Source organism: Peromyscus maniculatus, chromosome 20 (genome assembly GCF_049852395.1).
Source record: "Peromyscus maniculatus bairdii isolate BWxNUB_F1_BW_parent chromosome 20, HU_Pman_BW_mat_3.1, whole genome shotgun sequence".
Taxonomy (NCBI): domain Eukaryota; kingdom Metazoa; phylum Chordata; class Mammalia; order Rodentia; family Cricetidae; genus Peromyscus; species Peromyscus maniculatus.
In genome coordinates this window covers 42,636,453-42,656,141 of record NC_134871.1, presented here as the reverse complement: position 1 = coordinate 42,656,141, position 19,689 = coordinate 42,636,453, and the positions used below count along the sequence as shown (strand labels likewise).

Sequence of the window (19,689 nt, the reverse complement as noted above, 5' to 3'; positions counted from 1 at the left end):
GTGAACTACCTCACATGGATGCTAGGAATCTAAATTCTGGTCCTGTGGCACCTCTCCAAACCCTTCTCAGGGTACTTTTTATACATACCACGTTCTCTACATCTGTGTCTTTAGGTCGTTTGTATATCCTGAGCACTGTGAAATCGGGGTGGGTGCCCTGACGAGGTGCTGATTTCATCCTCGAGGGTTGTCTGCACAGGCGAGGATCTCACGTGGAGGCGACTGTGGTTTCTTCAAGAGGCACCGTGTTGTTTTCTGTGGTACCGTGCCAACAGGAGGCCCATCGCCAATGCAGCGGGGTTTGCTCTGTACCCTCACCATGTCACGGTGTGGAAGCACCCGCCCGCCACCTTCCTCTGGACTTGACTCAAATGTGGGATTTCAGGGTGTGTCAGCCGGGTCGGTACTGTTTCTTTTTCCTTAGGTCCCCCATCTCAGACTTGGGAAAAAGGTGTCCATCTTTCTTCCTCGCCTTGCTTAGATTCCGTACCTGACTAGGGCAGACACGGCTGTCTCAGGTTATTACTTAGAAAGAACAAGAATGAACTGTGAAATCGTGATGCGCTGGTCTTCACACCAGCGTCAACTGTGGCAACAATCAGTGGCCCGTGACCTGTTTACCATCAGGAGTTTGGCAATCACATTCTCTCCTCTTAGGAGGAATGGTATGATTAGGTGGCAGCTAGTTTTCATTAAAAATGCTCTTTTGGCCGGGCGGTGGTGGCGCACGCCTTTAATCCCAGCACTCGGGAGGCAGAGGCAGGCGGATCTTTGTGAGTTCGAGGCCAGCCTGGGCTACCAAGTGAGTTCCAGGAAAGGCGCAAAGCTACACAGAGAAACCCTGTCTCGAAAAACCAAAAAAAAAAAAAAATGCTCTTTTGTCTGTATGGTTTCTTTAATTTCTGGGGTGGAAAAATTAGCTCTCCAGGGCATTAGGTGCTCTTCATTTGACTGGCATCACCTTTGAAACTCCTGATCAAAACAAAATGAGATATTGATTCTCGAGTGAGGTAAATTAAGGCATTATGAGCTTCCACTCCCCATCATGGGCTATGAGAGGGTTAGGATATATCATGATTTCCTGAAGCTTGGCTCATGTGGCAGATAGATGCCAGGAGCCACCAGGGTTCTGAGCTTGCCTCTCCATGTTGTGGTCTCATGGGGCACCTATGGTCAGGCCTCACCTGTTGGCTCCTCTTTGGAACTTGAGAGGGTCAGCTCCCTTCCCCAGGTCCTTAAGACCCGATTCCTCCCTAAAGGCCCCAGTTTCTGACATCGGTGTATTTTTGGATGATTTCCCACACGAGTTCTCAGAGACACAGCACAGCAGTGGCTAAAAAGGGAAGCGTATATGACAGGATGTCCCCAGACCCTGAATGATAGCTCTCTGCTCTGCTGTAGCCAGGGGCAGCCATGGATATGGGGGTCCCCCATAGGAAGGCGCTCTAGGAAAATGCTGATCTGAAGCGAGTAGCAGGAATGCTGATGGGAAGGCTCACGGAGTGACACGTAGCTCACCAGGCGAAGGGCCATTGACAGTGCGCATGTGTGCTCTCATGCGCTGGGCCGTCTTCGGCATCAAAGAAAGACTCTTCCTTCTCCACTTGGGTAGCGTTTACCCAGAGTGGCACAGGGCCAGTTGGTACCGAGACTCCTAAGCCAGGCTTCGTTCCCAACATGGGACATGCTTGGTGTCCTTGAGCCCTCTGGAAGACTGTAAGTTGTAGGTTATTGGATCACTTGGAGAACTTTTTACTTTTTGAAACTTTTATTTCTGCTTTTGACCCTCTCTCTCTCTCTCTCTCTCTCTCTCTCTCTCTCTCTCTCTCTCTCTCTGACATGTATGACATGTATGTGGGCATCACTGGAGTCCAAAAGAGGGCGTTGGATCCTCTGGAGCTGGAGATACAGGTGGTTGTGAGCCACCTGCCATGGATGCTGGGAACTAAACTCAGGTTTTCTGGAAGATCAGCAAGCGCTCTTAAGCACTGCGCCATTTTCCACTTTGGGGACAAGTTCAAAAGTGATCCTTCTCATGTCTGCTTCCCACAGAGAGCATCTAAATGGGGTTCTAGCAACGGGGGAGTCCTTGCCTGGACTTTTAGGACTCATGGTCCCCAGCCTGAGTGGCACAATCTCTGCCCGTCGTCGTCTTGTGTTTCCCCAAGTGCAGCAACAAGACACTGATGTTGAAGGTGTGCTCAGTGCTGGTGTTGGCAGGCTGTCGCCCTGGAGTGTGTCACCTTGTCCCCAGGGAGCTCCCACACTTTTGTGAAAAAGGAGTCATTGCTTTTACCTTAGGGCAGCTAGGCTCTGCAGGAGGCATGCTTCCTGACCGAGTCGCACAGTGCCCGGGGAAGGGCGAGTTCTTGACTTGAACCCAGGTCTCATTTGGCTATCCCTTGTGACTGACTTCCTCTAGTGTTTTGAAAAGAAAAAAACTTTCTAGAAGGCGTGAGCTCCCTTGTCCCCTGCCCTGCTTCTCTTAAGCCTTTAAAATGCTGTACCATGGGTGTTGGGTCAAATGCAGGGCCTTTGACAAGCTGCTTTCTCCTCTTGCCAGACTTTTCATAACGCAGCATTGGGAAGGGACCATCTGTGCTCTGTTGGAGAGCCTTTTGTGGCTAGTGTCCAAACATCATCACCACCACCTGTGTCCTCTTTTCCTTCCCCAGTGACAAGGGATATGCGTGTGCGTGCGTGCATGCATGTGCGTGTGCGTGTGCGTGTGTGTGTGTGTGTGTGTGTGTGTGCGCGCGCGCGCGTGTGTATGCAGCAGTGGTTGCAGCAAACAGGCTTACCTTGCAAAGCTCACTAGCAGCATCAGAGACTTGGCTTGTGGCTATTTGCTTCCACGTCTGTCAAATGGACAAACCACAGTGGATGCTCTGTGGGGACGGGGGTCCCTGTGTGGGTGCTTGGTGCTTAGTAATTGCTGAGAAATACTGTTAAAAAATGCAAGGAGCTTTGGTCCTGCCCGCCAGCTTTATGGCCCTTGATCTGGCCGTATTTCTCTGGTGCTGGTCACATCCCGGAAGGTCACAGCTCAGTTCCCTCCATATCCGCAGGGCCTTCAGGGTGGCAGCTGCTAGTGTATCTTAAGGAATGGAGCTGTCACTGTCACTGGGTTCTTTACTTCTGATGGAAGCCTCCCTTCTGGGCTGGCCTGGATCACGTTGCTCCGGATCACACTGAACCAAAAACCACCCACCTTTACTTGGTTGACTGAACCCGCATTCTGTTTTGTTTTCTCCTCAGAAAAGAAAGATGTGACTCAAAGCCTGGAGAACTATACAGCCAAGTGTCCCGGGACGATGGAACCCATCACCCTTCCAGATGGCCTCACGCTTCCTCCCGTGCCCTTTACCAAGCTGCCCATTGTCAGGTGAGGCCGTGGGCAGGGTGCGGGGCACTGCTCTGCCTCTGCTGCTGGCCCTCTGGCTCATGACTTCATTTTAAAAAAGTTGTTCTTTATTTTTGAGAATTCCATACACGTATACAGCGAACTATGAAAATAATCTATCCCCCCCCATTTCTGTCTCCATTTCTCCCCATATCCCTCCCAATCCCCACCCTCACATCCCCGTTTTATGGCTCATGACCTACTTAAGCTTCACCTCAGGTCTTGGAGGTGACAGTAGCTTACTGAACTGAGGGCAGTGTGGTCCTGTTCCTGCCCTCGTCCATGGCTATTTTGTGATAGAGCTGTGGACAGATGGGACCCTGCTGATTTCTAGTCCAGGATGGAAATCGGCCAGACCGGTCATCTCCTGCTCACAGGTGTGGGCTGACTCTCTCTTGTGGGCCTGCTGCCAGGAATCAGGAACAGAGATGGTCTCTCCCCTTCTATTGTCTTGCTCACTCCCTGTGGCTGCAGTCAGCCTCCCGGCCCCCCACTGCCTCGGGAGATCCAGGCTGTGCACACCGCTGCACCCGCATGAACCAGGTCCTATGGGTCCTCCACTGCGCACCGATTTGGGAGGAACTTCTGAATCCCAGAAACATTTGTTTGAGGGACTGAAAAGAAGCAGTTACAGCATTGGCATTTTTCTGTGGAGCAGAGGGGTGTAGTTCTAGGGCCCCCCACGGCCTTTCATCTGTTGGTACTTACATGTCCTGGCCTTTGCTATGGAGGGGCCTGGGCTCCCCTCACAGCCATGTAGTATTCCAGGATGGTATCACTCACTCCTCTCTGGGTGGCAGCTGCCTGTTACTGATACGAGACTTCAGCGAAGCTCCGTGTGAGAGAGAGCATTTGGGGCTGTGCTTCAGAGATGCTACTTTTCTGCCCTTTTTTTGGAGGCCATTTTAGATGCAGAGGCCATTTTAGCTGCCCGATGGAATGACTGGGGTGCCGCCCTGGAAATGGTAGGAAGGGTGGCTGGACACAGAAGCCATGGCAGGCCGTGGCTGAGTCTGTCCTTCTCTCCACCCCCCCCCCCCCCACTTGCCTGCTTCCTCCCTCCCTCCCTCCCTCCTTTTCTTTCTTCCTTTCTTTCCTTCTCCTTTTTTTTTTTTTCTCTTAAATTGGAGACAGGGTCTCATGTAGCCCTGGCTGGCCCCAAACATGCTGTAATAGCCAAGGATGACGTTGAATTCCCTATTCTTTGGCCTTGACCTCCCGAGTGGTAGGATTACAAGTTAACTTTCTAGCCAGGCATGGTGTGCACCACCTTTAATTCCAGCACTTGGGAGGCAGAGACAGGTGGACCCCTGAGTTCCAGGCCAGCCTGGTCTACACAGTAAGTTTTAGGACAGCCAGGGCTACACAGAGAAACCCTGTCTTAAAAAAACCCCAAAACAAAGCAAAGTAACAACTATAACAACTGCCTCGCCCCCCCCCCCCCAAAAAAAAATAAGTTAACTTTCTTTTCTATGATGTTGGGGGTCAAATCCAGAACCTTACACATGCTGGGTAATTGCTCTCCCACTGAGCCCTGTTTCTAGCACAAAACAGTAAAAGGACTCAGGCTTCCTTAGTTCAAATCCCCACTCCCTAACGGGGCTGTGTTTCTGCTAGAAGCATCCACCTGCAGTTCTGAGGCAGGGGTGTGCTATTTTTCATCCTTGACAGTTGGAAAGAAAGGGTCTCTTTTGGGCTATTCTATGAGTAAGATTTAAAGTGGAATATATTTTTTTGACTTGGGATTGAGGGCATGATTCAGTTTTCAAACTTAAAGGCTAGAAAAGCCTTTCCTAACACTTCTGTATCTGCGTTGTGACTTGGGTCATTTTTCAATTTAGAAAGCCTTGTGTAATGGGATATTCTGGCCTCCTGGTGCTGCACCTGGGGGTCCGTCCCACTGCTCAACTCTTAGACCATTCAGGACCCAAGCTCAGGGAATGGCGCTGCCAACTTCAAGACGATCCTCCGCAGACATGCTCACAGGCCAGCCTGTCTGGACAAACCTCCGTCAAGATTCCTTTTCCAAGCAAATCTGTTTAGAGTCATGGACAGACCCTGTAGGTGGGGATGTCACCTCTTCTGAGTTCCCCATCTCCCCATCTTGATGACAAGCCGGTGCCAAAGCTATCTACGGGGCTACCATGTTTCCATAGAAATGAGCTGAGGACTACCAGAACGCATAACTACTAATCAGTTTTTTGTTACTGTGGCCAAGTACCCGAGGCAAAGCATTTTCAGTAGGGAAGGTTTATTTTGCTTCATTGTTTCAGTGTGTGTGTCCTTGGCTCTGTTGTTTCTGGGCCTGTGGTCCAGCGCCACAGCAGAGGAGTATGGAGAGGAGAGCTGCTCACCCCCCTGGCAGCTGGGAAGCCGAGAGACATGTGGATGGGCTGGGGTGGGGTGGGCAGAGTCCTGAGACAACATATATGCTTCAAGGATACATTCCCAGTGACCTGAGTCCTTCACCCAGGCCCCAGCTCATAACAGGCCCATGGTGAATCCATCAGTGCAACAAGTGCTTTTTTGCACCCACAGCCTCTCAACGGGGCTGGAGAGCCAAGTCCTTAGCACAGGAGGCTTTGGATGCTTCCTGTCTAAGCCATAAGAACCTCCACACCCCAAGGCAGACTTCATCAGTTTAGTATTAAAAACATCAGAGGAAGGGCGTGAAAGCGACCCCTGGAGACCGGGAAGAGCTGGGTGGTGTGAACACGGAGGACCGCAGAGTCCTGCTCTGCTGTACAGTAAGGTGTTTAAAAACAGCCCCACATCAGTGAGTCAGATTCCAGAGGCACTGTGCAGAATTGTTAGATACAAGTTCATTTTGTTGGAGATGCCTCAAAACTACGGTTCCTTGTTTTTAGAATAGATAGTTCATGCCTTTTCCCATTGAACTTTTCCTTGGTTCTAGATGATAAAACCATTTTAGCAACTGACAGGAAAACGCCCACCTGGAAGCATGTACTAGGCATACCCCAAAGTGGCTTCCAGTAATTATGTTGCAGTTTAATAAGAACCAGACATATCCTTGTTTACGTCTGCTTCAAGATTCACCTAATCACATGTGTTCCCAGTGGTCAAGATGAGCAGGGCCCTGGCCATGTGTGGGGTTCATGGATGGTTAGGAATGATGTCATCCTGGAATGATGTCACTGCCTTCAGTGCCTTTGGGTGCAGCAGAGGGCAGCCAGGAAAGACCAAAGCATTCCTGCAGAACTCTGAGGGAGGGCTAAGAGCAGCCAAGATGACCTCGAACCCCTGGTCCCCCAGTCTCCACTTGCCAGTGCTCGAATCATAGGCCCACACTACCATGGCCGGCGTGTTGTGGGTTATTTGAGAAGAATTCGGTGTAGGGTTCCAAGCTGTTTGTAGTGAGCTCTCATCCAATGACTGATGTCTTCCCGACTTAGCTAATAGGGGCATCTACACCGACAGGGACTCACCCTTCCCACAAGAGTTGCGCTTTGAACTGGACCGTGGGCCAGAAGCTGACCCGTGTTTCCCCTGGACCAAGGGTGGGTGGAGAATGAAAACACAAGGAAGAAAGGGCTCCATTAGTTCCCGTGCCATCCTTCTCAAGTGGCACGTTCGCAACCACTACCCAAGTTAGCGTTCCACTGTTGCCCAGCTTGATCCCTTTTAGCCACAGGACGCCAGGGAGACTCGGGATTCTGACATGTAAACTATGTCCAAATGGAATATATTGAGACAGTCCCGTCCTGGACACTCTATCCCTCTTTAGTTGAAGCAGCTTCACCTGCCGGAGCCAGCATCCTTTGTTCAGGAGAGAGCCAGGCTGAATGTAGATGTGGACTGTAAGTCAGGTGCCTCGAATGATGCTTTTGGTAGAGGATACATTTTATAAAATGACTTTTGATGGAAAAAGGTTGAGTCATGAGTATACACCATAATAAGTTACGGGTCATTCTTCTGGCTGGCCATGTCCTCAGAATTCTTGAACATAGGCAGTAAACCAGCTGTTTAGCCGGACGGTGGTGGCGCACGCCTTTAATCCCAGCACTTGGAAGGCAGAGGCAGGCGGATCTTGGTGAGTTTGAGGCCAGCCTGGTCTACAGAGTGAGATCCAAGACAGACACCAAAACTACACAGAGAAACCCTGTCTCGAAAAACAAAAAACAAAACAAAACCAAAACAAAAACCAACCAGCTGTTTGTTAGAATGGAGGCCTCCTTAGAATTCCTACTCCATCTTCAGTAGGGCTATTGCATGATACAGAAAATGTTGCTTGTTCTGAGAGCCCTGAGTTGCCCTGCCCTCAAGTACAAGGTAGTTCAAGGCTTGGTGGTTCTACCCAGTCCAGCATCCAGCAGTGTGGTTATAGCCAGCCTCAAGACTTGGCGTCTCTCACTCGGTCCAGCACTGCCATTTTGCACCAGTAGCCATTGTCTGTTGGCAAATAGTCATTGTTTTAAGATGGGGAAAGCAGAGAAGGCTTTACTGACCAATTGTGTGCGCCAGGTGCCAGGACAGGTACTAACATGTTACCTCAAGCCGTCCCACAATGCCCTGCAAGGCCACTCCCCTTTTTCTGCCCTCCGTCAGAATGCACAGGAACACTTGTGCCAGGCAGATGAAAAATGAAGTGGTAAGTGTGGCTCAGGCGAGGCAGGTAGGTGTGTGAACTGCCCCTAGCTATAAGCCTCTTTCATGGGAGGGCCTGGGTTAGCACACACAGGGTGATACAGAATATGCACTGTCTGTAGCAGGAGGCCACCCCGGGAGCTAGATCAAGAAGTGTATATAGGCTCCTTTTATCAAATCTCCCCCCCCCCCCCCCCCCCGTGGGTGGTGAAGGAGAGCGAGGTCAGGTTGGGTCTGTCTTCCAAGGGGTATCCCTCCCTACGAAAACTGGGGACCAAAGAAAGGAAACATCCTTCTAGCTACACATATTACCAGAGTACCGCTCCTTTGCTGATTTTATAAGCAAAAGCTGAATGAGGTTCAGGCCACTGGACCTCAAAGCCTTCAGTGTGTGTTGTCCCACTGGTAGGTCCTTCAGATTGTAATGAGGGTCTCCCTATCAACTCGAGGGCGAATCTCAGTCTGAGAGGGGCACTAGCGTCAGGCAGGGTCCTCGTGGTGGTGGGGGAGCATGTCACGCATGGGGTTCCTGCTGTCAGCAATGAATTTTCACCACAGTGCTCAGCTTCAAAAGATTCGGACGCCGGGTTTGAAGTTCAGCTTTTGGGAGCGTATTTACAGCATTTACTGAGAGCAACAGGTTCAAGTGCTGGACAAGGCTTTGGTACTCAGCCAGCTCACAGCTCGAATCAAAACAAAGCTGTGAGGCCATTCTGGTCCCAGATTGACAGTCTGATGGAGGAGTGTCTGCAGAGAAGGAATCTGAGAGAGTAAACCTCATTTTCTAAGTACTCTCTTTACATGGGCTATTATGGGTGGCGGATGTGTCCGGTGCATGTGACCTGAACCCTGTCAGGGCCTAGGTGCTAAGTGCTGTAGGGGCTCTTGGCATGAGGGAGGCTGGATTCCTCTAGGACAGTGGTTCTCAACCTGTGGGTCGAGACACCCTTGGAGGTAGAATATGAGATATCCTGCACATCAGATATTTACATTATGATTCATTACAGTTATGAAGTAGTGACGAAATAATTTTATGGTTGCTATGAAGAACTGTATTAAAGGGTCACAGCATTAAGAAAGTTGAGAATCACTGCTCTAGGAGTCCATCCCTTACTAAGTGACATCAGCTCGGTAAGGCAGTTCTTATCAGTCAGTGTGGGTTGGGCTGTGCCTGAGACCTCGCAGTGACTTACTGCACACAGCACAGTGCGTCCCACTCACTCAGCCTGGTGTTAGTGGGTGGCATCCTGGCCCCACGGTGGCATGCTGTGGGTGCTTGTGACCCAGGCCGTGCTGTCGTGTTCTTGGCCTCCTCAGCATCTGGCTTTGCAGGACTGCCACGTAGGGTACCAGGAAGCTGATGTATTAGCTGATGTATTGTTTCCACACAGGGCCGTGCAGCGTCTTCTCAGCCCTTGGGCGGTGCTGCATGTGTGACCTCACCTTCCTGCTCGCAGAAGCTAGGAGCTGGGGTGGAAACACCTGGGCCTCTCTCATCCTCATCCTTGTCTGTTCTGTTCTGGCCTAGCACGTTCCTGATCTCAGCCACCGGGCCAGTCCGGTCCCAGAGGCCTCGCCGTGCTGTGGTTTAGAGCTGGTGTTTCTGGTCATCGTCACTTTCCATTAATGGGACTGTGGGCTGCGCTTCATCTCTCTTTTGTCAGGTCCCGGGTGATAATGCAGAGATAATGGCAGCACTCGAGTGGAGCGCGTTTGAGGTGTTTGAGATGGTGCTGGGGGGTGGGGTGGGTAGCGCAGGGGCTGCATGTACTCAGCTTCCCACAGGTACCCGTTTGTAGTTGACTTGGATGACCTTGAGCATGACGGGTAGTACATCTTTATGAAAATACCCCTTTCATTCAAAGAGACTGGAGCGTTTGCCTAACCCCACAGCTGAGTTAATAATACTCCTTGAGATCACTTAAGACTGCTCGCCTGCTGTGTACTCAGCCTGTTTGTTTAACCTGCCTTTAAGAGAACAGTGTAACAGCCAACATTACTTGCTTTGCATTTCCCATGTAATCAAACTTTACAACAAAGACGACTGCCTAATGTTAATCTTCAGTTACGTACTGTTCCATGCTCCTGACTCAGAGCACTATATGTGTATGTTGTGGCTGACTATTCTGTTGAAAACAGCCAACAGGTCAATAACAACCTTGTTCAACAACTACCTTACGTGCATATTGAAAACTGCATGGATATTATTCCATAGCATGTCTGCAGTGCTCTCTGTGACTGGAGTCAATAATCTCTCCTGTTATAAAACTCGGTTAATTATGTCTGTAAAATATCCCTCATTCCTTCCCCATGTGACACTTTCTGTGCTGGCCAGTACAGAGCAAAGACCTCTGTTTTAGGGACACAGGCAATAGGGGCAGATCAGACTCACATGTCAGGCAGACTTTGGACAAGCCTACAGATGACAGAAAACACAGGGACAAGTGGAGAATTCAAACTTGGACTCATTTTTGGTCAAATTAATCTAAGGGGAACCGCTGAATTTTCTTTCCTTAATGTGACACTGACTCATTTTGGTGCCTCTAAAGTTATCTTTACTGCCTTTAACTCAATGACCGTGAGCATGGGGTCAATGGATGGTGAAGCAGCCATGTCCGAGAACAGCGTGGTGCGTGTCGGTACCTTCTGAAAGGTTTTGCACCCCCATAAGCCTCTCTGCCGACGCAGACATCCAAATCAAACCAAATCAGACCAGATTAGAAAAAAGCCCTGGTTTAATGGGTAAAGCATTCCCGGGTGATTCTCTGGCCCCCCAGAGAGGAGACAGGGATGAGAGACAGGAAAACCACGTGTCCGTTTTTCTGGGATGTAGTTTAAATACCCTATGGGAGTGGTCTTGAGCATCTTTGGGGGAGGAGCCATGTTTGGCAGGCTTTGAGGGGGCGGGTTTGGGGAAAGAGATGGGGGAGGGGAATTGAGGAGGCTCTTCCACCAGAACATTCCAGACTCTTTAGGTATATGGATGCCAGGGTGCCAGGGGCTGAGGTGGAGCTTCTACCAGAACATTAAGCAAAAACCTTTCACCACCTTCTCCGTGGTGGCTTCTGATCCAATGGAAAGGCTCTGGCTTCTGCTTACTGTGGGCAGACCTGTTGGGAGGAAACAGCAGGCATCAGAACAGTGGGCCCTGAGCAGGGAGTTGGCACACCATCCTCACCTCAGTCCCACGAGCAAGGCCTGACTGGGTTTTCATTCTATAGAGGAAACCTTTGTGTTGGAGAAGGTGACAGAGGCTGGACTCTTCCCCAGCCCAGGAGGAACCTTGCTTTCCTGGCCTGCTGGGTTGCCATGTTTATTCTGCCGCTTGGTCCTGTGGAGTGGGAACTCTTCTCTTCACCTTCTGTTTTTTTTTTTTTACTTAACTTTTTACTTTATTTATTCTGTACATCTTTCATATCATGTATCTTGATCCCATTCATTTCCCTGTCCCTTCGCATCGGCCCTCTGCCCCTGCACCACCACCCCCAAAACAAATTTTAAGAGACAAAAGGAAAAACAAATTAAAATCTCATCCTGTAAGCTGCAGTGTGAGGCAGTCAGGTATGCTGTAAACCCCTCTGTTCATATATCTTTACTTGCATATGTTCATTGCCAAGAGTCATTGGTCTGGTTGGGAGAACTGGCTGGCAGACAAACCCTATAGCTAGCTGCCCAGGCCCAGAACCAAGATTATGACTTGCCCCTCCCCCAGCCCCCCCAATATCCATTCTATCTATGATCTGCTAGAGTATGTGAAGGGACGTGACGCACAGACCCAAAGCTGCAGGACCTCCACAACACAGGGCAGCAACAGGTCAGCGCTTGTTTGTATGTGGTCCGGAGTGAGCGACCTGACGGTAAGTGTCTGCACTCTGCTTACAATGATAGGTGTGTGAAGCTGCTGAGTCTCCCTACCAGCCTCCGGCCGCAGAAGGTGAAAAGCCTGCTGGGGCAGACCATGTCCACCAAGAGCCCCTTCATCTATTCACCAATCATCCCTCACAGCCGTGGAGAGGAGCGCAGCAAGAAAATAGGTAGGCCGCTGTCCGTGCCCTGCTTAACGTCCTGGGGTTCAGGACTGAGTTTCTGGCCAGTTCTGTGTGTGCATACACTTGTATGTGCTTGCGCACACACTCTCCTGGAAATTCATCTCATGTGTTGCCTTAGGCTGGAAGTTGCTCATTGATCTGATTGTTAGAAACTTATTTCCTGAAAGATGATTCATGAATGGTCTAGAAGCCATAAAGACCTGGCTTATCCCTTGGCAGAGATAGGGAGCATGTGTGGTGTCTGCTGATTACCATCCTTCTTACAGAGGTACTATGGTCCAGGCACAGAGCTCCACACTGTACCTTGTCACTCCTTAGAAAGGCCCTTCCTCCCAAGGTCATAGTCATTCCAGTGGTGACTGAAGTGGGACCTGGAAACTCGGTGTCTAAACCACTACATTAGTACATTAAACACTTTGTTCTGGATGGATTTGCTTAAGCATAGGCGGTAACCCATCATGAACTCCGTAGGGAAGCTCAGTGAGGCTGTGATGTTTGATGGGTGGAGTGTGGGAAATGCATTTATATTTTCTCAAGTTAGTGTCTCACCATGTAGCCTAGGCTTACCTCAAACTCATTATGTAGCCTAGGCTGGCCTTGGACTCCAGTATTACAGACATGCCTTGGCACACCTGGCTAGTTAAATGCTTTTTTTGATTTGGGATATTGTAGCAGGAATCTTAAAAGGTCTTATTAATAAAATCAAACCTGAGGTCAGTTATTGGGGTGAATACTGGAAGATCAGAGAGACAGAACAAGCCACAGCTCCCTCACCTCGCCGGATCCTCAGTTGGTCCTGTTTCCTCAGACTGGAAGCCTCTGAGTCCTCATCCAGAATGAATCTCAGCTGAACTGCTGCTAGAAGCCTGAAAGCTTAACTAGCCAAATGCTTAACCAGCCAAATGCTTCAAGTTTCTGGTCCTCATGCCTTGTATACCTTTCTGCTTTCTACCATCACTCCCTGGGATTAAAGGCTCGCTTTCTAGGATTAAAGGTGTGATAAGTCACCATGCCTGGCTGTATCCTTGAACACATGGATTTCTGCCTCTGGAATGCTAGGATTAAAGGCGTGTGCTACCACTGCCTATCCTCTATGTGTAATAGTGTGGCTGTTCTGTCTCTGACCCCAGATAAGTTTATTAGGGTGCACAATTTTTGGGGAACACAATACCACCACAGGATATTTTCAACTTCCAGTGCATTCACTGGGATATACATTTAGGACTGTCTATATGAGAATAGGTTCCTACTACAAGCACATTTTCCCTGTCCAGTTCATGCAGGTTGAACACAAACACATAAAAGTGAAGATCAGGGTAAAATGCAAGTAAGTTCTTTGAAGTTTTGGGGCTATTAACACTGTCCCTGATGTTACTCACTAATCCTAGCACAGAGCCCATGGGCTTTGGGAAAGCCTGGGCAGGCCTAGAGTGACTTTGCCTTGAGAGAGCAGGGTGGCCTGCCCTGGTTTGGCTTTGCATGTTCTAAAATTGTGCCCTGTGAAAATGAGAGAGGAGGAGGAGCTGGCGTGTAGCTCACCGGCACAGTGCCTGCCTAGCATGCATGAAGCCTGGGATGGATTCCCAGCATTGAATGTACTGGGCATGGTCATGCACATCAGTAACCCCAGCTCATGGCAGGAGGATCAGAAGTTTGAAGCCATCCTTGGCTACATAGTGAGTTTAAGGATAGCCTGGGCTGCATGAGAGCTTGTCTCAAAGAGAGAATGAGAGCAATTAAAAAGGAAGTAAAGCAGGAGATACCGGGTAATCTCTCGAGAAAAGGCAACTAATTCTGGGTGCTGGCAAATTCTCCAGAATGTGTTTGAGTCTTTGAAATTCCATCTTGGTCTTTGGTTTTGAAAGTCAGCCTCCAGCCCACCAGGCATGGTGGCTCATGCCTTTAGTCCTAGCACTTGGGAGACAGAGGCAGATAGATCTCTGAGTTCAAGGCCAGACTGGTCTATAGAGCAAGATTTAGGACAGCCTGGGCTACACAGAAAACCCAGTCCCCCCAAAATCAAATCAAACCAAACCAAACAAACAACCAAACAAACAAAAAGAGGTCATCCCCAGACATAGGTCCTTTACCGCTGTACCTCTGTTCTGGAGAGCATATGGCAGTGAGAGAAATGTCTAATCAGGTACACTCAATAACAACTAGGAAGGGCAGATGACATTTCCCACTCAGCATGCATTAAGGGCAGGAGGAGAGAAAGACAATTGTTCCTTTGCATTGTGTGGGACCCTGGTACGAGCTCTGACGGCAGTGCCTCCCTTCCTCTTAGTGGATCCAGAGGATGGGGTCCTCCTGCACTGGCTCATCGACATTGCCATCATCCCAGGTACCTAGACTACTTAAAAACAAGACCCTGTCTCAAAAAAAAACACAAAAAACAAAAAACAAACAAACAAACAAAAAAGCCTAGGAGCCCCTTCATCCTATCATGCTCCAACTTGATACCTGGACCATGGTTTCTCTCAGCCCAGTGAGTGACCCACAGACAGACAAAAAGAATGACAGGGAGTGGGAAAATGTTCTCAGGACACCTCCCCTAACCCCAAGGGCGTCTCTCTTACCGCTGATAGTTCCTGATAGTATGGAAACTCTCCTGTTACACGCGCGGAGATTCAGTTAGAAACATTTGAAATTTAAGCCAAAGACACATCACAGTCTTCAGCAGGGAATCACTAATCAGGATAGTTCCGGAAAGACATTAGAAGCCATAGAAAAGAAATTACATTTTCCCACCCCAAAATATGCATTTGGAGCTGAAATGAGGCTTGTTCGTCAGTCAGAGCGTCTCCCTGGCATTCATGAAGAAGGGTTCACTCCCCCGTGCCCGTAAGCAGAGAAGCTGGCACCCGCGGTCCCAGCTCCCTGCAGCTGTGCGGGTTCCTGGAGTTGGTCAGCCTGTCTCGTCTCCTGACACAGTCTCACACAACATCATCATCTCCAAAGTTCCCACTTGAGAACCTCCCGGTTGAGTTCCCCACTCAAAACCAAACCAAACAAAAAAAAAGCCAATTTCCTCATATTTTAAGTCAGTTTACGATGTCGGGTTGGGCCACATCTGATCTGGACAAGCCTGCCGGCTAGACACTGTTTGCCTTGGTGTCTTCGGCAAAGGCAGACTATTTTCACGAAAAGTAGCTTCATCACCTCCTTATCCGTGAAGCAGGGGCTGTGCAGCTGGACTGGCTGCTAGGATGCGCGACCTGGACTGCCAGTAGTGCTGTGCCCTGCGCTAAGAGTCAACATGCGAGCCGGGCGTGGTGGCGCACGCCTTTAATCCCAGCACTTGGGAGGCAGAGCCAGGCGGATCTCTGTGAGTTCGAGGCCAGCCTGGGCTACCAAGTGAGCTCCAGGAAAGGCGCAAAGCTACACAGAGAAACCCTGTCTCGAAAAAAACAAAAAACCAAAAAACCAAAAAACAAAAACCAAAAAACAAAAAACAAAACAAAACAAAAAAAAACAAAACAACAAAAAAAAAGAGTCAACATGCTTGCTTAATGCTCTGTGGCTGTCGCCAGCTTCTTACTCCTCCCCCGGTAAATGGTCCCACATTTTCATCTGACCCAGCACTCCCACCCCGAGAGAGGAGAAATCCACCCCGGCTTCCTTAACTCCCCTCTGACATTTTTATCGAAACAAATGGGGTGATACTTTTCCTAGCGGGTTCTTCAGGGGAAAAAAAAAGCTTACCAGTGTTCCAGGTGATGCCCACAAAGCGCAGCCCAAGCTGCTGGAAGAGCCAAGCGAAGAGGCAGGATGGCCGCTGCTGGGCTGGGCAGGGTAGGGTGCAGCGTCTCCTGGTTTGTTTGCTTTGAGACAGGGTCTTCTGGCTTCCACTCTGGATGCTCCTGTTCCAGCACCCTCGAGTGCTGGTATTTCAGATGAGAGCCACCACACCTTCCTGGGTCTCCATGTCATTTGCAACAGGACTTCATGGCCTTGTGAGGCCCTCGTGCTAAGGTCAGCAGCTGCCCCAGAGACAGAGTAATGGCCTGGATGAGCCAGGGCTGTCAGGGGCCACCTTGGCTGCGACTGTAGCCTGGTCCTGCAGCTCTAACTTCCTACTGTGTGACCTCAGGTCCTGATAGCGCCACCCTGGGCTCCGGTCATGCCCTCTGTGGAGTGGGACCTTTAGAAATTGACTCAGGGTTGTTCTGGATCAAGTAAGAGACTGTATCTCAGTGATAGTCATTCAGAGACCTTTGGGGGCAGTTGTGTGTATGTGGTGGTATGGGATGCAGGCCTGAGTTATGACCACTTAGACACCATCCGCCTCTCCCCGGGCTGGTTGTGTACATGGTGTTAGGTGTGGCAGGTAAGTACTGTCATTTAGAGAGCACCTTTGGGGAAGTCATGTATAGCAGGTTGTTGGAATAAATCAGGAGTATGTCTGACCAGGTTTTAGGGGACACAGAGAAGTCATGCTCTTGCAAGGGGCCCCTATACCTGCTTAGGGTACCACCAATAGCCATCACAGCAGTCCATCACATGAACTCCTCGTGCCAGGGCAAGTGTATGGCCCGTGGCTCTGCTGGACACATGAACCAACTAACATAGCAGTGGTACCGACTCACCCTGGAGATCTTCTGTGTGTGTTTTGTAGATTTCCAGTGGGTTCAAGGAGATGTGTGTGAAGTTCAGCTGATGGTGTACAACCCAATGCCGTTTGAGCTCCGCGTGGAAAACATGGTATGTACCACCAGTCATTTGGCCGAAAACCTACTGTCATTGAAAACACCTTTTTGCTTAATGTTGGACATAGACATCCTCTGATGTATGTCTGATTTTACATCTGTTTACTAAGGTCTCTGAGCTTCCTGTGTGTGTGGAGGCCATGCTTCGTCATTCCTGTGTCTTGGCTTGGCGCTCAGTAGCATGTGATCGTACAAGCAAGCCTTTAATATATGCACACACTGACCTTAATTGATTAAATATAGATTTGAAATAGTCGTCTGGAGGTCAGGGCTCAAGGTTTAGTACAGGCCATGGGGTAAGAAAGAAATGTTTACACTGCATGGCTGTGACCCTGCTGTTCGGATTCAGAGACCTGCAGAAGATGTCACTCCCTTTGTGGTCGCGCCCCTCAGAACAGCTCACCCACTTCTGTGGTCAGGGGAAGGGGACTTATATAGCGTCTTCACGTGGGACTCAAGCAAGGCCCCTGTGCACACCACTCCATGGATTCATTCCCTGAGGGCTTTTCCCCCTCGTGTGTGTTCCTGCCAATATTCATGTTTTCAGGTGCGTGTGTGTGCAGGTGTGTGTGTGTACATGTGTGCATGTGTGTGGAGGCTTGAGTTGATGTTGGGAATCTCCCCTGATTGTTCGCCCATCTTAATTTTTCGAGCCAGGTTCTCCCCCAAAATCTTAGAGCTTGCCAACGTGACAAGTCTCACTAGCCAGCTTGCTCCACTTGTCCTCCGTGTGAGACTTAAAGGTCAGCCTTCACACCCATGTGGGTTCTGGGGATCCGAACTCTGGTCCTCTTTCTTGCTTGGTGAACTCGTTAACTGCTGAGCTATCTGCCCTGCCCTCCTTGAGAATCCATTGCCAATGTCAGAGGGCAGCTACTGCTCCATACATTTTTGTCTTTCTTTTGGCTTTTGAGACAAAGTCTCACCGTGTAACAGGCTGGCCTTGAACTCACAGCACTCCACCTACCTCTGCCTCCTGAGTCCTGGGATCAAAGGCATGTGTACCATACCCATGTTTATTTAAAAAAACAAATCTTTAAAAGTAGCTTTCACTTTTATCTGATTTAAAAATAATACGTGCTTATTATAAAAATGTTAGGAAGGCTAAAAGATTATAATTAACTATAAAGTTCCATTTGGAGATAGATAGCCCACAACTTGTGGTCAGAAACTTAAAAAAACTTAATTATGAAACATTTAGGCATAAACTCACATATACCCACCACCTAGTTAGCAACTGCCATTTGGCTTTAGTTAGCTTCAACAGAGGTAAGTGTCAATGTTTTTTGCTTAGGGACGACAGCCACGTGACTGGCTTTTCTTCTTCTGTTCTTGTCCATGACATCTGTCCACACCACATATACATCGCAGGAGCAGCCACTGCCAGCAGAGTGCCTTTGCCTCTGGTGTTCTCTGTAGACAGAGTTGGGAAAGGGCGTGCAAGGGTGCGCACACGTCCCCCAGGGTCCCTCCCTGCCTTCCTCTTGGATGCCGCCACTCTTCCCTCCTCCACTGTGAAGGGACAGCGGGCTCACGGGTCAGCACACTCCCTCCTGATCAGCGCGTCTAAGAGAAGTTCCTACTGCTTTGACCATTGCTCTGAGGAAAACCATCGTATCGGGGAGAATCATGGAATTCTTCCCCCGTGGAGGTCCTCTTTGCTCTGGTTGTGTTCCGTAGCTGCCGTGAAGTCTTGCACACGTGTGTGGTGAATTTACGCCAAGATGTTTATGATCTTTGTTAATGGTATTTCTCCTTTTTACTTTTCAGGTTCTTTTTTTTTTTGTCTAGATTGTAATAATGCCTGGGCTGTTACAGCTTTCTTCAGCCTTTACCTCTTTGCTGACCATACTTGCTCATTCAGGATTCAGTGAGGATCCCAAGGGGTGGCCTTGATCATGACTTTGCTTTTGTGAATAGATGACTAGAACCCCCTGAGAACTGATGTCTCTGCACTATGGCCCATCAAGGGGCAGCTTCTTGAGGCTGGGGACTCACGTAGTTCACTGGCAAGCTCAGTTCCTGCTCTACAATGAGATGAACAAACATCCCTACACTGAGATGCCCTGGAGTGAAATCACCCTCTGTGATATTTCCACACTGTATGTTTTTCTTTCGTGTTTAGAGAACTATTTATTTTTTCTTTGGGTCCACATTCTCATTTGGCAAAACAGCAAAGCAAGGAATCATACAATGATACACAGGGCTTCACCCCAGCTGGAGTTTTTGCTGGCCACTCTACTCTGAAGTTTTTGCTGGCCACCCTACTCTCGGGGTCCAGCTCACACCAGCCTCCCTTGAAGTGCTCTGTGGGTTTTCAAAAGCTGCTGGCCTTTTCATCCCCATAGTTCCTGCAGTGAATGCCACGGAGCTCATTAGGAAGTAGCTGTGCAGCATGGGTCTGAGCCAGGCCTCCTCACAGGGCTCCTTCACTTCTCGCAGGGGCTCCTCACCAGCGGAGTGGAGTTCGAGTCTCTTCCTGCGGCACTCTCCCTTCCTGCGGAATCCGGTTTGTACCCAGTGACGCTGGTTGGGGTCCCACAGACTACAGGGACGATCACTGTGAATGGTAAGGACAGTTCCTTGGTGGTTTCCGCATCACGGCACCTGGAGCTGGTTGCCTGACCCGTGATCCTAACCACCTTAACAATGAGGAGAATATAGCGTTTATTTCCAAAGTGACATGGTGGAAAAAAAATCCTGGTTTCGATGTGTGGTGTGCTGGGGCTGGCTGGGTACCCGTGTGCTCCTGTGGGGGCAGGGCCCGTCCGGTGCTTCCCTCTCGCTTTCCGCCTTCATGTCATTCTCCTCTGGGACAGCCCGGACTCAGCTTCTCCCACTGCCATCAAACCCCCTCCAGTGGCGCTGTACCCCCTTTCAGAGCATTGTGTGTCCGTGTAGACTCCACCTCCACCTCTGTAGT

The 19,689-nt window shown here is 49.6% G+C and overlaps 1 protein-coding gene across 4 annotated transcripts in view; it reads left to right on the top strand.

The window, feature by feature from the left end:
• Nucleotides 1-19,689, top strand: part of Trappc9 (trafficking protein particle complex subunit 9) — a 489,946-nt gene that overhangs the window by 94,142 nt on the left and 376,115 nt on the right. For all 4 annotated transcript variants that reach the window (XM_076556025.1, XM_076556023.1, XM_076556024.1 and 1 more), the window contains 4 exons: nt 3,259-3,385; nt 11,897-12,042; nt 16,676-16,761; nt 19,209-19,335. In XM_076556025.1, coding sequence (XP_076412140.1) covers nt 3,259-3,385; nt 11,897-12,042; nt 16,676-16,761; nt 19,209-19,335 — 486 coding nt within the window. The remainder of the gene's footprint in view (nt 1-3,258; nt 3,386-11,896; nt 12,043-16,675; nt 16,762-19,208; nt 19,336-19,689) is intronic.